The sequence below is a fragment of the Odocoileus virginianus genome, chromosome 16 (genome assembly GCF_023699985.2).
Source record: "Odocoileus virginianus isolate 20LAN1187 ecotype Illinois chromosome 16, Ovbor_1.2, whole genome shotgun sequence".
Classification (NCBI taxonomy): domain Eukaryota; kingdom Metazoa; phylum Chordata; class Mammalia; order Artiodactyla; family Cervidae; genus Odocoileus; species Odocoileus virginianus.
Genome location: NC_069689.1, coordinates 17509920 through 17527665, shown reverse-complemented (window position 1 = coordinate 17527665; position 17746 = coordinate 17509920). Strand labels below are relative to the sequence as shown.

The 17746-nt window shown below is 38.3% G+C and overlaps 1 protein-coding gene across 4 annotated transcripts in view; it reads left to right on the top strand.

Annotated features, from left to right (window-relative positions):
- The window catches only part of PPP4R4 (protein phosphatase 4 regulatory subunit 4), a 101661-nt gene that overhangs the window by 63100 nt on the left and 20815 nt on the right, over positions 1-17746 (top strand). For all 4 annotated transcript variants that reach the window (XM_020899166.2, XM_020899165.2, XM_070477899.1 and 1 more), the window contains 6 exons: positions 1391-1468; positions 2314-2397; positions 2988-3170; positions 7476-7581; positions 9267-9414; positions 15071-15215. In XM_020899166.2, the coding sequence (XP_020754825.2) occupies positions 1391-1468; positions 2314-2397; positions 2988-3170; positions 7476-7581; positions 9267-9414; positions 15071-15215 (744 nt within the window). The remainder of the gene's footprint in view (positions 1-1390; positions 1469-2313; positions 2398-2987; positions 3171-7475; positions 7582-9266; positions 9415-15070; positions 15216-17746) is intronic.

Below are 17746 nucleotides of genomic sequence, written 5' to 3'. Positions count from 1 at the left end.
TGCTGCCCTGCATACTTGTATTTGTCTAGATCAGTTCATGAGATGGTTGCATGAGATTAGAGTCTGAGAAAGCAGTGTTTATGCAATGTGAGAGTTTCTACTTAAGTTTATTTTTATCTCATGCCTTTACTGTTTTATTTTTATTTAAGTTTTATAGTGGACATAATGTGTTCGCACCATAGAAATAGGCGTATTGAAATATATATACAAGAATATTTCACTGATAGAAGTGAGTTTGGAAATCATTGGTTTTGCTGTTTCCTGGGGGACTAGTTTCTGTATTCACCCAGTCATACCATGATGGTGGGTTAAGATGATACTTGACTCCATAAATGAATGTTTAGTGTAGGTTTGTCCTTTTAAATAATGAAAATCCACTGGTGGATTTAAATTTTCCTGACAATGTTATTACTGGATTCTGATTATTACTCTAGTATGGTCCAAGTTTATTCTTGTTTTTGAGAAAGATAGTATTTTCAAAATACTTTGAAATCAAAAACAACCTTGTAGAGCAAAGATTGTTGAAATACCTTCTTTATCAGGAGCTCCCTTTTCAACTAAAACTTACTCAAACCTAGTATGTTAAAAAAATACTTAAAGGTAAAGTAGAATCTGGTGAATCTACCATTGTAGATTTTTACCATTGCTTGTCTGGAGGGGGAAAAAAGTGGTTCATAAAGGAGCTGGATTAGTTTAGACTTAAGATTATGTTTTCCCAGCATCAGGGAAAGATTGGGGGCAGGAGAAGGGGGCAACAAAGGATGAGATGGTTGGATGACATCACCGACTCGGTGGACATGAGTTTGTGCAAACTCTGGGAGACAGTGAAGGACAGAGGAACCTGACCTGCTGCAGTCCATGGGGTTGCAAAGACTTGGACACAACTTAGAGACTGAACAACTCCCAACTCCTCTCTTGTTGATTGAAGTCTTTGGAAAAATTTGCTCTGTCCCTTGTGTGACTGCTGGCCTTCAGCAGAACTTGTGCCCTCTGGGAGCTCTAAACCAGGATGAGTGCTCCCCTGGCTTCACTCTCTTGAAACACCCTGTCGGCTGCTCTAAGACTAGAACATGAACTACAGGCATCCATGGGCTCATTACTGCTTGTGATAGGAGACTTACGATTGATAAATCCATTCTTCTACACCTCCCACCCCTAACTGTGCACTTCCGTACCCTCATGTGTTCATACACTCCAGCATGGTAAGATGCAGACTGAAAAGCTTATTAGGTGTGCAAGTAATTTTTTCTAGAAATCTAATTTTATATTTATGTTGTAACCAGGTCTCATTTTGGAAGTAAATCTGACAGGGATTATTTTTTTAAAAATTGTTATAACCTTTATATGTCTAGTAATCTCAAATCTGAGAGACTTTATTGCTACATTTTAGGTGTCTAAACTTCTGAATTCTGGAGTATATTTAATACATAAAGAACTAATAACATTGTTGCAAGATGAATCATTGGAGGTAATATCTTCTTACTGTTTGTTTTTTACTTTTATATCAGGTTTGAGTGTATCAATGCCCTTTTTATTTTCCTGCTTCTTAGGAATTCATGAATTCTAATAGCTGACTAGTCCTGGAAGCTTGTAATTGATGAGAGACTGTGTCATAGACTAGAAATTGGGAAGGTCTTTTATAACAAAATATTAAGTTTTAAAATATATATATGTATGTTTATTTGTTATGTTATGGAAAACTTTGGAAATGTCAAAAAGTAGACAGACAAAAGAGTACTTTTATTCTAATCACTATTTCTATTTAATATTTTCTTGTATGTTTTCATTTTCTATTTTTTCTGTATAAAGGTTTTTTAAGTTTTATACAATTGTGATCATATGCTATATCAATCACATTTTATATCTTTTTATTTCCCTTAGCATTGTGGAGCCTCTGAAACATTTAATTTTGATACTTTATCTAGTGTATCCTATTCACTCAAACAGCTGCTGGCTTACCAAAGCTCAGCTATTCAACGTGAGACACCTCTGAGGGTGTCATCCAACTTAAACTGTTTTTCAAAAGTTGGGAGGCAGTTTTAAGGATGTTGTTAGGCTGCCTTGCATCGAGACTGTTTGAATAGTATCAAGAGGCAGACATACTAACCTCTTTTCAAAGGTAGTTTGACCAAGGTAGTTGATTATGTTTCTAAGACTTTGTAGCAAAAACATGACAGAGCAGGAGACTAGAAACCCCCCAGATGCTCTTTGGTAACTTCCCACTATTTCTGCGTGGAAGTTGGCTTGTTAATTAGTCTAAGATTAGAAAAACACAGCCATCACAAGAAGGGTAATCAGTATCTCTGTTAACAGGTACTAGATGCTCTCATAGATCATCTTCCAGAGATTCTGGAACTGATGTCTACTGGTGGGGAGAGCAGTGTTCAAGAAAATAAGGTGAATCCCATGGATCAAAAGAGCTTCTGGATCTTGTATGGGTGACCTTACTCTGCAGAGATGTTGAGAGGAATCAATGAAAGAATGTATGAAAAACACTTAACCTAGTGCTGGCCACCTAGAAGCGCTCAGTAAAAGTCTTTTGGAGTTATGACAGCTTGAATTTCCTCTACCTTTCTTACCACAATCTTTATTTACAGTCCTTGGGGTTTACTTTCATATTTTCAGTTTTTATTAGCATTAATTATTATTGCAAGAATAACAACTAGTGAGGACAAAGGGTAGGATTTAGCATATCAAAGTTTGCTGATGGTGAAATAGAATACATTTTACTTTAACTGGAAGAGCTATGAATCTGTCTCTTTCCAAATTTTGTTGCCAGGAATCATAAATTTTACTTATAGATTTTAAAAAAATATTTGATTTTACTGAATAATTACCTCCCTGTGACAACTGCAATGCCTCCTAAGTTCGGAAATGATTAAGAGTATTCCCTTCCCCGGTGTATTGTGAGACTGAATAATTTGGCTGAATGCTGCAGCTGATGTATTTAATTATCTTTGATTCTCTTGATGTGTTTTCTTCTTCAGTTATCATCTCTGCCTGACTTGGTTCCAGCTCTCACAGCTGCTGAGCAGCGAGCAGCAGCCTCTTTAAAGTGGAGAACTCATGAGAAGCTGCTCCAGAAATATGCCTGTCTGCCGCAAGTCATATCAAGTGATCAGATCTATTATCGTTTCTTACAAAGAATGTTCACAATCATGATGACAAATGTGAGCCCAATGCCTGTAATCTGATTTTTTCTTGAACTGGCACACATTTTGGAATTAAGCAAATTCTCCACATTCTTGAAATCGAACAGCAAGCTCCGTTCACACCCTTCTGCCTGGAGGGGTGTTGTTACCTTTGCTTCCTTACTGGGTTCTCCTTTTGAACCCAGCTGAAGAGAGGGCTGCACAGGGGAGGGTGTCAACACACTGGCTTCAAGCTTGATACAGTGCTCCAGGGAGAGACTGGCAGGAGTCTCAACTGCACAGTGACTTCTGCTCTGACGTGCACCTTCCATGTGTCATGGCCTCAGCTGTGCTCTTTCACCTTACCTAAGAGTATTCCTTAAACCCCTGAATATTAGTTTGCTTTCTCTTTCTTTTACCTTGTAACAGATACAGTTTATAGAAAAAACATGGATGCCCTGCTATGGATAACCTCAAAATTAGAGTCAAAAGCAGAGGGAAAGAAAGGCTTGTACTCAAATTTCCACATAGAGTAAATTGTCTGCCTTTTTTCCTTAAAATTCCCAGAGAATCATTTAAGTTTGATTATATGTTGACTATGACATCCTACTACCATTCTTTTCAAGTATACAAAAGTTCTACAAAATGTGTATGTGTTAGAAACTATTTTTTAAAGAGTACTTTGAATTCTCATTACTGGTGTCATTTTATAACTTAACTAAAACGATAGGTGTGTATCTTATGCTAACACCTCTGCTTGAAGTTTGTTCCATGTATCACCTAGCAGTTGAAGGTGGCTTTATAGGTGTGGTCATCTTAAAAAGTGATACTGGCAAAAATAACTTCTTATTAGAGATAATGCATGAATGCACCACATAGAAAATCTCACATAAAGTCAAGCAGAATTTATTGATGACTATTCAACAGTCAGCTTCTGTTTGCTGTGTTTCATGCACTGTTTTGAAAGCTGGGGATCTGGGTGTGAACAAGACAGATTCCTGCTCTAATGGACCTTGAGTTCTAAAGAGGTGATGGTATGGGAAGTGATAAATAGTAAAATAAAATGTATTAACAGGAGGTGATAAGTCCTATGAAGCTTGATCTTAACTGTTTGTCTCAACCTAATTACTAAGGAGTCATCTTTGTGTTTATAAAGCTAATAAGTATACAAAATTATTTCATATTTTTAGCCTCTCATATCAGGAAAGAGAAATAATTTACACCATAGTGTGAACAAAATACTTTCAAGTCTGAGGAGTTTGCTTTGTTTTCTTTTGCAAGGAGGCACTACACTTAAAAGAGATATCTGATTTACTATAGCACATTTTCATGATCAAATAAAGACATTTATATTTCATTTCAGTGTCTTCTGGAAAAGAAGGTTTATATTTTTAGTTCCATATCTAATGGTCATAATATTCATTCATTCACTTAATAAAATTTATTGAGCACTTACAATGTGCTGTGTACTGTTAGTGAATGAAGATAAAGGATCTGTTCTCACAGAACTTTAAGTTCTATTGGAGACAGACAACACACACATATTGGGTTGGCAAAAATTTCATTCAGGTTTCTGTTTAAGATGTTACAAAAAAACCCGAATGAACATATTGGCCAACCCAGTGTATTGGACACCAGGGATGAAAAGTACAAGGAATAACTAAAACGCAGGGTAGAGGGCAAGAAAGTGATGGAGGGTATTGTGAATGTAGTGGTCAGGAAAAAGCCCTCTCTGATCAGGAGGCATGGACCAAGAAAGGTAGTGGCCATGTGGAGGTCTGAAGCACAGCTGATCCCGACAGGGAAGAGTAAATGCAAAGATGTGATTCAGGGTGTGCGTGGTTTTATGAGAGTCAGCAAGGAAGCCAGTGTGGCGGTTTAGAGATGAGCCTGGAGAGGTCTTTGGGCCCACAGCACACAGGCGCTCAAAAGCCATGATGTAGAACAGAGATTATATTCTGTTATGCAGGGGAAGGCTTTGGAAGGTTTTGGAGTAAAGGAATGACATCAACTAACTTTTTTTCCTACTTCTGTGATGGAAAAAATTTAAAGATGCATGAAGGCAGAGAAAATACTACAATGAACTCTCACATACCCATCACCCTGATTTAACAGTTGTTAACATTTTGCCATATTTGCCTTTTCCATTTCATTGTGCTAAAAAGTTTAAATTATAGATGTCATATTTTCTCTCTAAGCATTTCAGTATTCATCGCTAGAAAAGGACATTGTCCTATATAATCATGTTACCATTATTACATTTGACAAAATGAACAAATATCTTTAATATCATTTAAAATTCATATCAAAGTTTACCAATTATCCCCCAAATGGGTGTGATAGTTGTTTTATTCCATATAGGATCCAAGTAAGATCTATACATAGCCTCAGGTGGTTACATTTCTTAATTTGCTTTTAATCCAGAGCAGATTCCCTCTTTGCCCTTCCCCCACTTTTTCATGACATTGAATTGTGGAAGAGACTTAGTCAGTTGTCCTGTAGAAGTCTTCATGGATTTACTTGTTTATCTCTTTTCCATATTTGTTTTAAGCTGGAGGTTTGATAAGGGCTTGCCAAGGCTTAGATCAAATGTTTTTGGCAAGAATCCTTCATCAGCGCTGCTGTGTGTTTTACGTTGTGTCGCGTCTGGGCGTCTATCCCTTTGTAAATGACCTTGGAGTGCTTGTGCAGGCAGGGACGCCTCTGTTAGTTCACTGCAAAATTGTATTTTCTCCCTTGTGATCTGTGTCATAATCTGAAGCTGACACTTGAACACTTAATACCCAGTTTCCCAGTAACCTTTTACCCTTCAGTTTTAGCATCCACTGATGATCCTTGCCTGACAGTTATTTCATTAGAACTTACAAAAGAGTGGCTTTTAAAATTCTCTTTTCTTCTACATTGTTGATGGCATTCTTCTCAGGATAAATGCTTTTTTAATTTTCCCTAAAATATATTTCCTAATGTAAAGAGAGGATAAATGCTTATTTCTTCAATTTTCTATCAATTTTCAGAGTTAACCCAGTGATAATGAATGAATTTTGTTTTTGTTTTTATCCTTTCATTTAGACTCATCTTTTATATTGAACAATGTTTTAGTCAATTTCAGTCATTATTCACATGCTCAAGTGGTCGCAGTTTCTTTAAACTGACTTTTGTTTGTTTTGATATGATTATCTTTGTTTTCGATTTCTTGCCCCAAAGATATTACCTTATACTGTGAGGTATAAAATATACATATTTTATATTATTTCTGTTTCAAATAATTAGTGTTTATGCATTTGGAATTCTATTAGTATATACAAAACGAAAGAAAAGAGTAACATCCTTTTATTTAAGTTCATTTATCTAACATTCATTTTCCTTAATTCCACTGATGTTTCTGTTTTGTATGTTTCTTAAATTTTCTGTTCTAATTTATGGTGAATATTCCTTTTTACCTCCAACAGGTTAAAAACACTGCACGAAATGGTACTAGGTAGAATGTAAATAGCTTGTATAAAATATGAGAGGAGGTAATAGGCAATATTCTCTGAGCAATGTATATTTTTTCTACTTGAATTTCAAGCATCCCTATCATGATAGTCTGAATCTTCAACAACTGAATATTATAATATATAAATATATGTAAGTCAAGATAGTGAATGTGAATTTATACTGGATACAGTATACCTGGTTGAGAGACTTTTCTCTAATGCATAGTTTGAAGCCATAGTAAAGATGGATGGTTGAATTTACTTAGAATTAAGGTTCTCTGCCCAGTTGATGTGACACAAATCCGAAGGATCAAAGAGTTTAAAACACTAGTAAGAATAATTGGCATGTGTCCCTTGGATTCTAAACTTTATCTTTGTCATGGACCAGGGGTCTTAAAGAATAGTATTGAGGTGGAGGAGGCAGATCTAAGTGAGAGGAATCTGATGTATACCTGGTCATAGGATCTCTGGATTTGAGAAGTGGCACATTTTTGGCAAGGTAGCTGACACAGAGTGTGTACTAGCAAATGTTTGTTGAATAAATGAGTAACATGGTCTAGAAATGGCTGAGGTGTATTTGGGGAGAATATCACTTAAGATGAGGTGGCAAGGAGATGTGAGTCAAATATAAATCAAATCTGGATGATTTGGAAGTGACTCTGCCAAATTACTTGAACTTTGCGGTGTGATAGATGAGTTGATTTGCCTGACTGATAACATTAAATTATGAAGACGCTTCCACACTGATTTCAGAGGCAGACAGCACTGCTTTTACTTTTAGTCGATAACTTAAAATTGATGTGTGGGGTCAAATTATTTAGAGTGTATGCCATTAAACTTGTTTAATTGTCTTTCTTATTTCTTTAAGAACGTCTTACCTGTCCAAAAGGCGGCTTCACGAACTCTATGCATTTTTCTACGTTATAATCGTAAACAGGAACAGAGACATGAGGTCATTCAAAAATTAATCGAACGTAAGTAATCACTCTCTCTCATTCGGAGAACAGAAAGTAAATAAACTGGTTGGCCTTAGTTGGATCTGGCATATATTATCATATTGCTATGAATAATTAGGCCAGTATTGCTAAATATTTCTATTTGAGCTTTATAGGCTAATTTCTTTTTGTTTGTTTTAGAAATTTTTTATAGGATCAGATCTTTGATGAATGAAAAATTCATCTACTCCAGTCTACCTTTAATGAATTTTTACACTTGAGAAGTTAAAATACATATACTTTATCATTGAAAGCTCAGTTTCTATTCCGATGAATACAATTTGAAAATAAAATACAAGTAGGCTATCCATGAATCTACTAATTTGTTTTGTGTTCCTATATTAAATATTACAATATGTGGATTTTGTTCTCTTGAATAGACTTGATAGTACACTCAAATGTGAATCTAATGAGCCGAGGAGGTTTATAATGTCTTAAAAAATTGTCAGTTAACAAATGCAAATTTATTTTAATTTGCTGTGGGCTAAAATCAAGACAAAACCTTTTGTTAAAGAATTAATTCTTGAAGTAGTGATAGACACCTATATATACTTAGTGAATTTGTTAGTTATTGTGTACTTACTTTGACCATAGTGCCTTAATGCTTTTATTAAACTATTTTCCAGCATAGTCAGGTAATGGGATTTTCTGGTTATTATAGTTTACCATTTTAAGTATGGATCACCACTTTAAAAAAAAAATTAGAGCACATAAAATTCTGTTTAAGAAAAATTTTGCTCAATATACTTTAATGTTTCTTTCTTTCTTTCTTTTTTTTTTTTTTTTACTGTATTTTAATTCAATTTTCAGTTTTTAGTGGTAGGACCTGACCTTTAGAATGTTTTATTTTGAATGGAGATTATATTTGTTTTTAAACATTAAGAATTTTGCTTTTGAACATGTGTGTAATGAGGGAGAAAAGAATTATCCTTTAAATATTGACCTGAATTATTTTCAGTGATAATATCGTTTATGTATGATTTTATTTCAAAGCATTTTAAGAAAACAAGAGGAAGAAAACAGTTAACTTCATTGGTCAAAAGATTTTGAAGTTATACAGACCTGCATTTGAATCCTAGCTCTGTTCCTTTAACCTCTATAACTCTCGGTACCCTTATTGTTTAGGAGGAATAAATATATGCCCATCCTGTTGGGCTTTCAGGATTTAATGCGATAATATGTATCAGTACTTGGCACATAGAGGGTAATCAAAAAATAGTAGATATGTTCCTTTAATATTTAATAAATGCTTATGACTCAGACAGTAAAGCGTCTGCCTACAATGCGAGAGAACCAGGTTCAATTCCTGGGTCGGGGAGATCCTCTGGAGAAGGAAATGGCAGCCCACTCCAGTACTCTTGCCTGGAAAATCCCATGGATGGAGGAGCCTGGTAGGTTACAGCCCATGGGGTCGCAGAGTCAGACATGACTGAACAACTTGACTTTCATTTATGGAATTGAATATAATATTTAATAAACTTGTTTCTGTTTTTTATGCTTTCATTAATTCAGGGGTATATAATATGATTCTTTTCCTTTATCTCGTGTTTTTGCTAAGCAAATTGTGGGTATAAAAAAAACTGTCATGGGCTTTGTCATTTTTTTCCACAGGAAATTTTATGTAGGAAAAATTAAAACACAAAACTTTTTGTTGTTGTTTCTAGAACTGGGCCAAGGAAAAAGTTATTGGAACAGACTCCGATTTTTGGATACCTGTGAATTTATTATAGAGATCTTTTCCAAATCATTTTTCTGTAAATATTTCTTTCTACCTGCTATTGAACTGACACATGATCCAGTAGCAAATGTAAGGTATGGTACTAATCCAAGAATATATTTGAAAAAATTGTGTCTTTTTAATGTATTTACTGTAATGAATATTCAAAAGTGTTTTCTTGGTTTTAAAAATAATCAAGAACTTGTACTCGTTTTGAGATTCTTGGTAGTCTTAATTGAGCCTCAGTAGGACTTGAAAGTGTGATCAGGCCTTTAGTTTATAGGGTTGACAGCTGCAGTCACAGCCAGACTGGCAGGCTTCTCCAGCCACATGAATACACACATTGACATCAGGAGAAGATTGAGTAGATATGATTAACTTATCTATCTTTTAAGCCTAGAGGAAAAAAACTCGTTCAAAGTTGACTTGGAGAAGATCTGTCCATTTTCATAGCCCATTTATTCAGCGAAGCAGGGCTGTTTCCAAGTCTTTTTCTTTTCTTTTTCCTTCGTTCAGCTCTCTCACAGTTTTGAAATCCAGTAAATGGTAAGTGGATTTGATTAATTAACTGTGAAGTTAAATGAAACAGGCCTGAAAATGGCTTGCTTGGAAATTGAAAAAAATGAATAAATTGTATTTTGCTTTTTTTTCTCCCCAAATAAGCATATTAATTTTTTTTTAAGTAGTGGTAAAACATACATAGCATAAAATTTACCATTTTAACCATTTTGTACAACTCAGTGGCATTAAACACACACACTCAGTGTTTGAGTTATTTGTACATTGCATACTGATTTAAAGAGACTTTTAAACTGTCAGCCTTGAGGTTTCTGTGTTTGTGCTCTATGTCGGTGTTCTGTGTTTGAGGAACTCACATTCATAGGAGACACAGTCAGAGTCAAGACTTCCTGAACAGGACTACAGAGCTCCCTGCTGAGTATTCACATGCCAGCCACGCTTCATGCTCGTTTCATGCTGTGTGACATATGTGCATCTTTTATAAACAACTGATGTGCATTGTAGGCAACATGTAATCATTTAATATTTTTTAACAGGAAGAATTGGCCAGGAAGCATAGACTAATAGCATGGATGTTGAGAAAGAAATATACCAAGAAGATTTGTCAAAAGATGTTGAAAAGTTCAGCCTGAGAATGTTATGAGCATTATTTAGGAGGAACAAATCTAGTTATTGGTTTTGTTTTGTAGAGAAAATACAGAAAACATACAATATTGGCTTTAGTATTTTGTGCATCTTCCCTGTGCTGTATAAACGAGAGCTAAGGTTTTCTTGACTTGAGATTTATTTGGCTTCTGTTTGCTGTCTCTTTGGTGTCTAATTTCCGCCCTGACACAGGCGGGCGGAGGTGATCTCTTATTTAGGTTCTCTAGTTCAGTCCAGTCCTGCTACGGGGAGGGCGGGGCGCTGCAGACAGACACCGCTCTGTGTGGATAGCGCTCACCGTGTTCCGGCCACACTGGGTTTGCCCCGCTCACGGGTGTCTGTGCTTTCGCTGTCTACACTGCTCAGGCTCCCGGCTGCTCTATATGGAGCGGGCCCTGCGTTGAGTGCGGTTCCAGTTTTCGGGTACTCCACAAATGCGCAGATTCGGTTGCTCCTGCGTTTTGTGCCTTCCCCGGCCTGAGCGGTTCAGGCAGCCAGAGGCTTAGGCGTACTCTTCCGGGTGCAGCACGCCTTATCCCTCCGCGGCGAGCGGCCCAGGCAGCCAGAGGCTTGGGCGTATTCTCCCTAGGTGCGGCGCGCCTTTTCCCTCCGCGGCGAGCCTTTTCCCTCCGCGGCGAGCGGCCCAGGCAGCCAGAGGCTTGGGCGTACTCTCCCCGGGTGCGGCGCGCCTTTTCCCTCCGCGGCGAGCGGCCCAGGCAGCCAGAGGCTTGGGCGCCCTCTCTCCCCGGGTACGGCGCGCTTTTTCCCTCCGCGGCCCCAGCACGCACCGCCAGTCGGGTCTCAGGAAGTCTTTAGCTAGAACCCGGAGGCCTGTTTGCAGTGTGGGAGGGGGTGGCTTCTCAGGGGCTGCGTTTGCCCTTTTCCCCTCCCCTCTGCCTCCTACCTCCAGCGGGGATGGGCCGGCTCTTCTCTGGAGATTCTCAGTCCCTTTGTTTTGCGAACCGCCGGCAGTGTGTTCGGGCCGGTTAATTTTGTCCCTTGCTATCCCACAGTTTAAAAAAGCTCCCTCCGATTGCTCTCAGGGTCTTCGGGCCGGACCTCACCCTAAGCAATGCCGCCCGCTCCTCTCCGTTCCGCCCTGCTTGTTCCTGGCAGGTACGGGCGTCTGGGGTACTTTTCTGCTGGGAGTTGCTTTTAGGCACGTAATCTGTGGGCCTTGTTTAATTTTTCCTCCCAGTTACAGTGCCGAAAACTTCCCCCAGTCCCGCCAGTGAGAGGGTTTGACTTGAGATTTAAATTAAAGTGATTTTAAGTAGATTGAAAGACCCTGGTGACAGTTCTTTAGAATTTCAGTTCAGTCACTCAGTCGTGTCTGACTCTTTGCAACCCCATGAATCGCAGCACACCAGGCCTCCCTGTCCATCACAAACTCCCGGAGTTTACTCAAACCCATGCCCATCGAGTTGGTGATGCCATCCAGCCTTCTCACCCTCTGTCGTCCCCTTCTCCTCCTGCCCCCAATCCCTCCAAGCATCAGGGTCTTTTCCAATGAGTCAACTCTTCGCATGAGGTGGCCAAAGTATTAGAGTTTCAGCTTCAGCATCAGTCCTTCCAATGAATACCTAGGACTGATCTCCTTCAGGATGGACTGGTTGGATCTCCTTGCAGTCCAAGGGACTCTCAAGTGTCTTCTCCAGCACCACAGTTCAAAAGCATCAATTTTTCGACGCTCAGCTTTAGAATTTATCTCTTGGTAAATAGCTAATGGATCCAACCACATTGTAAACCTTTTGCAAATTGAAGATGTGATTCTAGAAAAACAGCTTCCAATGTGATGAATTATCCCTTATCAGACAAAATTTTTTGAAAGGGAATTTCAAAAATTATTTGAAAGGGAATGAAATCATCTCTACTCAAGTCAGTGTGACTAGCAGCATAGCATTGACTCTAAGAGAAAGCAACCTATCAATTCAAAAACCAAATGAAGATGAATATTGCTCTGTGAGTCTTGGTGGTTTTGTTGAGTAAGAGATCATCATATAGCCATGTGTCTTGGTTCTGACTTTCCTGCCTGGGCAGCTGCCAGCCAAGAAAATGAGTCCAGTAACACCACGTACTCTTGGATGCAAAAGCCTTCACCCAACTCTGTAGAGATGGGCGGATAGAATGGAAGCCGCCACAGGCGAGAGTGGCAGGATCGTGCAGGTTAGAAGGAGAGTGGCCAGAGCCACACTCCTTGACCTCTACACCAGCTGCGTGTCCGGGCAACTTACAGAACCTCTCTGTGCATCAGTTTCCTTGGTACTTAATTTGTGGGGGTGTTCTGAGGAATAAATACCTGAGATAGTGTATATGCAGAGTTTAGCTTACCTGAAAAGTGTGGTCCTTAATTTTGAAATCTTCATAATCTCCTGGGCCCAGGATTCTCATCATGATAAATAATTGCTAAGGCTTGGGTAGCTTCTGTTGAATGTAGGTTTTCTAGATGTGCCTTGGGTTATAAAGAATGAAGTGTGCATGGACTGCTGATTGTTTCTGTTTTTCCTTAAGTGAATGTTTAAAATTTAAATTCACTGAGTCTGGACAATATCAAGGCTAGAAAAAGACTATTGGTATTCAGAGGAGCCTTCTCTTCAGCTGCCAGAAATGAAAACAATTCTCTTTGGGGTAATTGGGACCTCTTAACTGGAGAAGGCATCACCACCATGCTTAGCAGTATCCGTGGCGAGTCCTGAATAAGTTTGAGACTATTATTGCTATGTACAGAGATGAAAATTCTGGAGAAGAAACGTCTTTTGCCTTTTTGCTTAAATAAAAGGCAAACTTTCTTGTATATGAGGAGTCCTCGACTGAAGCTCAGCTGAGAAAGGGTCCTGAGAACTCCAGGAGTGGGATTTAGTTGTCTCAAGCTTTGGCATAGAAATAAAAAAAACAGTATCTGGAGAGTGCTGAGACAAATTAATGAATGAATACAGCAGCCACAAATAGACAATAGCCCTGGCAAATAGAATCTTAGCTTAGTAAATAGAACATCTCCTGTACCACCTTTTCCTAGGAAGTTTTTCTGTTTGTTCGGTTGGTAGGTTGGTTGGTTGGTTTTTTTTTTTTTTTTTTTTTTTGGTACTCTCCTGGATTTCTTCTTACCTCTCTGGAATTCTTCAGTTTGCTTATTGGTTCCTTATCAGCCCATCTGGATCATGGTGGTGCCATAGAAACCCTCCTTTTATCTCTCCTTCTCAATCTGCACTTGCTGCCTGGGTAATTCTCCGGGCTCCTGGTTCATGTATCATCTATGTTCTGAAGATTCCTGACGTCACATCTCCAGCATGGGCATCCACCCTGGACAGATGACTCATCAAGCCAACTGCCCACTGTATTTCCATCAACTACCTAACAGGCTCCTCAGAGTTAATCTGTCCAGTTAAGCCCCACCTTCCTCATCCACACTTGCTCTTTCTGCCATCTTCTCCATCTCAGTAAATAACCATTTTGTCTTGCCACTTGCTCAGGTCAGAGCCTTGACCTCCTTTTTGTCATTCCACCTCCAGGCCCTCAGCACATCCTGCTGCTTGTATAAAATATTCAGAAGCAAGCCACTTCCCACTTCTCACTGCTGCTTCTCTGGTTCAAGAACCAGTGTGATGGTAGGGCCACCATCATCTTACTGGATTACTGAATTACTGGATTCTGGCCTGGATTACTGAAAGAGCCTCCCTTATCCTTTCCCTTCTGTCCTTGTCCACCTACAGTCTAATCTCAACACAGTAACCAGATGATACTTCCCAAATGTTAAGTTGAATCTTTTTACCCCACTGTGCAGAACCCTCCATGGCTTCTCATTTCTTTCAAAATAAAACCAGTTTCCAATCTGTAGTCGCAATGCCCTGGATGATCTGACCTCCTATTTCCACACTGAGGCCTCTAGCTAAATTTGTTTTTGCTCTGTTCTCACCACTCTAGCCAGCTTGGGCCAATTTGTTAATTTGGGGCAACTCCTAAGGCAAGCTCCCCTCACAGGGCATTTGCTCTTACTATAACATTCTTCTCTAGGTATTCACATGGATTAGTTCCCAATTTACTGTAAGTCTTTGCTTAAATGCCATTTTTTTCAGTGAAAGCTTGACAGAAACCCTCTCTGACCACCTGTTTGAAACTTGTAACCTCCCTCTGGTACTCCTTCACCTTCTTTCCTTGCTTTATTTTTTTTCTGCAGTACTTACCACTGTTTGATGGACATTTTACTCATTCATCAGAGAAGGAAATGACAACCCACTCCATTATTCTTGTCTGGAAAATCCCATGGGTAGAGGAGCCTGACAGGCTACAGTCCGTGGGGTCTCAGAGAGTCAGCCACGACTGAGTGACTAACACTTTTTCATTTGTTTATCCTCTCTCCCTACCTGTGGACTAGAATGAAAGCTCTGTGAGAGAGCAGAGAATTGTGTTGATTTTATTCACTGCCATATCTCAGCACCCAGAATAATGAATGCTTGACTCATCATGGGCCCTCCATATATATTTAAACTTTCAAGCTAGCTAAAGCTTGAATTTTCTTTCAAATTCATGTGACTATTATTCCAGGTTATTAAATTCACTCACAGGTTAATGCTTTTTAATTTTTTATAGAATGAAACTTTGCTACTTGTTGCCCAAAGTGAAATCTACTCTGAAGATTCCTGCAGATAAGCATCTACTTCAGCAGTTGGAAATGTGTGTGAGAAAACTCCTCTGTCAAGAAAAAGATAAAGATGTTCTGGCTATTGTAAAAAGAGTAAGTATCCCTCTTGCCTTGGCATTTGTCTTTCTTGGGTTAAATGGTCTTAATCATAGCTTCACTATTCTTGATGGGAACTTGATGGGCTAACTTGATGGGCTAACAGTAGTATGTTAAAATATTTAAATCATTGCTAGAGTAGTAAGGATTTGGTGGATGTGTGCTCTAACTGGAGAGGGAAGTTCCTTCTAGAAAGCACTTATCTGGTGACTCAGCTGGTAAAGAGTCCGCCTGCAATGTGGGAGACCTAGGTTCGATCCTTTGCTTGGGAAGATCTCCTGGAGAAGGGCATGTCAACCCTTTCCAGTATTCTTGCCTGGAGAATCCCGGGATTCATGGACAGAGGAGCCTGGTGGGCTGTAGTCCATGGAGTTGGAAAGAGTCGGACAGGACTGAGTGACTAAGCACAGAGCACTGAAGCATTAAGCTTTTATTATTGGTAATATAAGCTCTATGAGAGAGCTTGCATTGTAGGTACTCTGTAAATACTTTAAAGCTAGTCATGGATGTTTCACTCACCAGACTACTTATAAGTGATTATAATTGGTAAGCCTTTGTTGGTAAAGTCACATTTGATAGAAACTTAGCCCTGAGACTTCCCTGGTGGTCCAATGGCCAAGAACCCACGCTCCCAATGCAGGGGCCTGGGTAAATTCCCTGTCAGGGAACTACCCACATGCCACAACTGAGACCCAGCATAGCCAGCTAGCTAGAAACTTAGCCATGAAAGGGTTCGAAGGGCCTTCAGTGATCTGTTTGACTTTGCAGAAGCTCTGGACCTAGAAATGTTAGGTATCACCTTAGGATCTTATTAGTAAGTGGCAGCTCTAGGGCTGGAATAGAGACTCCTTACCCCTTTTCAATTATGTAACATTGTGTTTTATGGCTTTTTGTTAGTTTTTTTTAAGCCTGTGATCTTATATGGATTGTTTGGCAGTGTTTAACACTGAAACAGTAAACATTTGGGTTAGTGAAGTCAAACTTGAAAATACTTTAGTCTTCAAAACCTCTTTCGCCAAACATTTAACATGTTTTTATGAGATTAAGTCAAGTTGTTATTTCTGTGAATCTGAATGTGAAATTCAGGATACATAGTTTTTGAGCCTTTATCTGTAGTTGAGAGGAATGAATTTATTAATGTCATAAGCAACTTGATGTCAATGATGAGGGGGGAAAAAAGAGAATCCTTTGATTTTTTTTTTTTCTTTTTTCTAGGGATCCTTGTGATGTTGCATAAGAAGCTTTTTTAAAAAGTGATTTGATAACTTAGTATTAATGAGTATAATTTTATTTTACTGAAATGTAAATTCTCCTTTCATTAACTGAAATAATCAAAAATACTCAGAATTTGGACATGCATCTAAATCTAAAAACATAGATATACATACTTTTGTTTCTACCAGATATTTCTGTCTTTACCATTTAATTACAGAAGTATAGGAGATGGTGTTAACTTTCAAAATAGTAAACATGAAACAGTTACTTTTTAAAATAGTTAATTTGGCTGCATTGGGTCTTAGTTGCCAGATGTAAGATCTCCCTTGTGGAGTATGGGCTTAGTTGCCCAGCAGCATGTGGGATCTTAGTTTCCTGACCAGAGATTGAACTTGTGTCCCCTGCATCCAAAGGTGGATTTTTAACCCCTACCCCACCAGGGAAGTTCCAGTTAGTTACTTTTTTGAGAGTATTTATAAACTGAAGAGATAACTCAAGCTGACCCTATTAAATAGGAGCAAAATGCTATAATTAAGATAGATTACTGAGTGGATTGATTATTCAGGAGTACAGTTCTTATTTTAAGAACATTGCACATGAAGTCATTCTGTCTCATAAAAATTCTGTACTGTAATGTTTATCAAACTGACATATTGGTGTGGGAAGCCTTCAGGAAGCTATTCAAAGCCTTGTGATAAAAATGAAATAGCTTAGTTTATTAAGATGAAAAGTAATTTCATTTAAAAGGGATATTTCATAGCATGAGTTGTAACATTTTCATAAATTTCAGCATAAAAATAAAACCAAATAAATACTATGTTTGCAATCGATAACTTTGGGCATATGAATAAATGTACTTGTATCTTGACCATCAGAGTTATTCCTGTAAAGAAGTACTGTCTTCTGTCAGAGATAAAACCCTGGATTAGATGGGCCAGTGTTTGATTGAAATAATTTATTTCAGACAGTGTATTCTGAAAGACATAAATTAAGTGAATGCTTTAAGAACAAAATTTTTTCTATTCATTAGAATGTCATAGGGATCAAAAGTTTCTGTGGAAAGGAACCAAGAATATTAAACCAAATGATAGCCAGCTTCTTATGTATTTAGCTAAAAGATTTTTTTAATTTCAAAAATTATATTTCTGAACATTCAGGAAAGAGTGGCACAGGGAGTTATTAGAAATTAATTAAATTGCATGTATTTAGTATTTAAAAGAATCCTCCAGACCTGCTTTTCTTAAGATTAAGAACCTTTAAAGTTCAAATTGATCCTGGTATTAATGTATGAAGTGAAGTGAATCGCTCAGTCG